This window comes from Eretmochelys imbricata, chromosome 27 (genome assembly GCF_965152235.1).
Source record: "Eretmochelys imbricata isolate rEreImb1 chromosome 27, rEreImb1.hap1, whole genome shotgun sequence".
Taxonomy (NCBI): domain Eukaryota; kingdom Metazoa; phylum Chordata; order Testudines; family Cheloniidae; genus Eretmochelys; species Eretmochelys imbricata.
This window is the reverse complement of record NC_135598.1, coordinates 10202839-10206629: the sequence shown is the minus strand read 5'-3', so window position 1 is coordinate 10206629 and position 3791 is coordinate 10202839. Positions and strand designations below refer to the sequence as shown.

Sequence of the window (3791 nt, the reverse complement as noted above, 5' to 3'; positions counted from 1 at the left end):
AGGGCAGCTAATGATCTGACCTGAACATTAGCTGAAGAAATCTAAAGTCTGTCACCAAAGCAGCCCAGCACCTCTATGCAGCTATTTGTACAGTGAGAGCGAGGGGGATGGGAACTGAAGAGAAGCATTAAAAAACAGGAATAGGAAGAACAGCCACTCACGTTGGTCTGCAGAGATCAGCAGACATCAGCCACGCCAATAGCTCCGGGCTCAGAACGTCTTTCAAGTGATCAGATTCTTTGGGAGCAGTAAGACTGCAACAAATGTAAATCAGAGGAACAGGGATTTGATAAGAAGCCAGGAATACAAATCTCCCCCCATGACCCGCAGCTTTGTGTTTTCCTTCGCTTGCAAATATAGTCACTCGCTTTAGTGCTATTGGAAGATGTTTGATTGCCAGCCCTGGAGACTGGAGTCTTACACTGGACAGGTACAGGATGGGGCATTGGCAGAGCAAGCTTCCTTCTCCGCTTCAAAGTCTTGTCTTCACTAGAAAATTTGCTCATGCAATTCAGGTTGCCCGGAAGAGAGGTTTGAAGGTGAGAATTTTTGCACAGGTAGCAGTGCCAATGTCAAAGAGAACTTGCTTTGCTGGGCAGACTGGACAGTGATTCTCTTATCAGAGGGTAAAACCAAGAGAATTTCAGTTGGGCCCAGATCAACCCCCTGGATCTGAATGGGAAAGTTTAGAGCGAGATTCAAATTTTGCAGCTCAGGGTCGTGTCTGAATTCACCTGCTGTCTGGCTCTAACTGTTCAAGGACTCCCCAGTCAGAGGCATGTGTTTCCCTCCTCTCTGCCTCTCTCAATGCTCCACATTATCCTTTACGAAATGTATTACTCCACGCTCTTTCCCTCTGAAAGCACAGCATGGCTTTCCCTCCGTCTTACCCCCCGTGTTGAGGAACCTCCCAAATAAATCTCTGCCTCCTGATCTGGACCAGTCTAGGTAATCTGGACCTGATCTAGGTAATCCTGCATGGATCCAGGCTTGTCCCTCAAGATGCCACTTGGAGTCCTGGTTATTGCAGCAGGCAAGACAATCTCCCTTCGGTCATTTGCTCCTTAATAGAAGACCCCAAGCTGCTGTCTGAGCATCCCAGCAAAGCCATAAGCAGTGACAGGCAGTTTAAATTAAAGGGTGTTTTGGTCTTAATAACCAGGCTCTCTTGTGCAATATAAAAGCTTCAGTGAGGAAGGCAGAATGAAGAGGACATCTCAACGGCTGTGGGCGTTCCTGCTGACTAACCAGGAAGGAAACGTGAGTGACTTAACCCCTTTCCGACATGACAAGCCCTTCAGACAGAGTCATTAATGTGGCACTGATCGTCCATCGGTCGAGCTCACTCCTCTTTGCAGTTCTAGGGTGCATGGTGACCAGTGTGTTTGTGGGTGTGGGGTATTCTACAAACTCTCTGACACCCCCACACCTGTTCCTAAACCTTCTGCCGTGCATAAAAGTGAGGGCCATGAATGGAATGAATTGACAGTTGCATTTGGAATTCACCAGGGATACACTTTGTTTTCCAGCAGAATTTGTTGTTGTGAGTCATGTTGTTACCAGCGTCCCAATTAAAGATCGGAAATGCCAAGTTTCAACTCTCTCTAATTCTTAACAAAGCTTTATAATCTGAAAGTGTTCCTTCAAATCACTCAACCACTGGGGATCCCGTCCTGCAATGGGGATACTATTCCACAATCAAATAGCTCTCCAGTCACAGAACTCACCTCTGTTTTCTTTTGTTTTTTAGAAGCCAGACAAAGAAGTCCTGAGCCCCTTGGGAGGCCAGCTCCAAGCCTGGGCCACTGACAACTGACATTTGGGGTTCAGCTTCCCTCTTGGATGGATCGATGGCGTTCCTGGAAAGGCAAAATTCAAAGAGGACTTCACCTTGGGTTTCCACCAGAGTGTGGTAACATGCTTCCCTTCCTTGATTTCCGAGCCACATCTCCCTCCCCATGTCATGTACCAGCAGCACAGCTGTCAAAGGAGGCAGCCTTAGATAGCAAAGGGGAGACTTGCTGTGCTGTCCCCCCCCCAATGGAACAGAAGCATTTCCTGGGGTTCAAGCACCCACAACATTGCTGCTGTCATGCAAGAAACATATTCTGGGCTCTGTACTCTCCATACACTTCCGTGTGGCCAATGACAGCCTGAAATTTGGACAACGGCAACACTAAAGACTCACTCGCTTTTCTTCTCTCTTCTGGCCAACAGCCACTCTACAAAGTTCTTCTTGAGCATGTTATCCATGGTCCGGCTGTAATCGCTGGCCAGGATGGCCTCGGAGTAACGTCGCTGTATGGCTCTGGTGCTGGGACTCTTTGGGTTGGCACTGAGAATGCAGGAGAGACACAGAGCGAATCATGGCTAGGCAGAGAGAAAACATTGCAAAGGCCCCCCTGCTTCTAGCTCAAGGCAAATGCCCCATTTCATGACTGTGGTTAGTGACATTTCATTACCAGCTGCAATATCTCTAGTGCCATGACGAGGCTCCCCCAGTGCCTGCCCAACTTAGTGAAGTACACAGGAGCCGGATCCTCCTTTCCCACCTTTCCTTCCATCCCTCAGGATACAAGTAACTCCTGTTGATTTCAGTGGGAGTCACTTGTGTCCTACTGTGGGAGTGAGTTTACGGGGGTCCGGGGGGGAGGAGTTATATCATATGTCCATTTTGTATAATTGCCTGTGGCTTTACCAGCTTCAATACATGAGAGCCATCCAAGCCTGTCACCCCTGAGGAATTAGCCATCCTCGTTTATTTCTAGCTCATTTGCATGTGAAGTTTGCAGCTGGGGACTCAGGAATTCTTGGCTCCCATCCCTGTGCTCAGGGCACTTGGCTGACAAATCTCCCTTATACCTGATCATCCTCTCTGCTCGCCTCTCTGCGCACTGAGATACACCACGTGAGATCTGGCTAAGGATCTGATCCAGTGCCCAGTGAAATCACTGGAGGTCTAAAGTGCACTGAAAATGTTTGTGGCTTACCTGAAGTCATTCTCCTCTGTCAGAACAAGGCTCAGAGAGACCATGAGCAGAGCAAGAACTTTCAAGGACACCATTTTCCTGGCTTGTTGCTCTGAAGGAAGACGGAAAGTGTGAGCAATACAGATGACCAACAAGGCCAGACAACCAAGTGATCTACGAACAGGAAAGCAAGCTGAAGGAGATGTGTGTAATTTGCGTGTGTGACTGTAATGCATGAATCCTATCCCTATGCTTGGAACAGCCTCGTCTCTCCTGAACACAAAGTGACTTCTGCACACACCATACCCAAAGCCATTCCCTGCCACTTTAAGGTTTTATATCAGAATCATCAATACATGGTAGATTGTAAATTCCTTGAGGCAAGGGCCTGGTCTACTCTTAAAATGTAGATTGGCTGAGCTACATTTCTAAGGAGTGTGAAATAGTCACACCTGTGAGCAACACAGCCATGCTGACCTAACCTCCCGGCGTAGACACGGCTCGGGCACCAGGTGAACCCTTCCATAGACCTAGCTACCACCCCTCGGGGAGGTGGAGTTCCTACAACAACAGAAAAACCCATCCGTTGCTGTAGCCTGCATCCACACTACAGGGTTATAATGGCATAGCCAAGGTGGCGGAGTGCCCATAGCATAGACAAACACAAAGACCCTATCTTCCTCCATGTTTGCAAAAGGGCTGCGTACCCCTATGCTGCTTTAGGGGCTGCTCCAAAGCCCAGTGAAATGGGTGCGAGTCTTGCCATTGACCTCAATAGCTTCAGATTAGGCCCTTACATAATAAATGGTAATAATGTGACAT

At 48.3% G+C, this 3791-nt stretch overlaps 1 protein-coding gene across 1 annotated transcript; it reads right to left on the bottom strand.

Annotated features, from left to right (window-relative positions):
• Positions 1 to 157: 157 nt before the first annotated feature.
• On the bottom strand, positions 158 to 3064 carry GIP (gastric inhibitory polypeptide). The gene is made up of 4 exons (XM_077806006.1): positions 2991 to 3064; positions 2189 to 2335; positions 1728 to 1859; positions 158 to 254 (listed from the first exon to the last, which is right to left on the bottom strand). Exons 1-4 carry the CDS (start codon positions 3062 to 3064, stop codon positions 158 to 160), a joined length of 450 nt encoding a protein of 149 aa, XP_077662132.1.
• Between the last annotated feature and the right edge of the window lie 727 nt (positions 3065 to 3791).

Bases quoted from the DNA above. Each gene is read 5' to 3' on its own strand.
- GIP (XM_077806006.1), bottom strand. From the start codon at position 3,064: ATGGTGTCCTTGAAAGTTCTTGCTCTGCTCATGGTCTCTCTGAGCCTT. The intron at 2,336-2,990 runs GTAAGCCACAAA...CTGCATTCTCAG, and splicing joins ACAGAGGAGAATGACTTCAG to TGCCAACCCAAAGAGTCCCA. The intron at 1,860-2,188 runs GTGAGTCTTTAG...TTGCCTTTCCAG, and splicing joins AGAAGAGAGAAGAAAAGCGA to GAACGCCATCGATCCATCCA.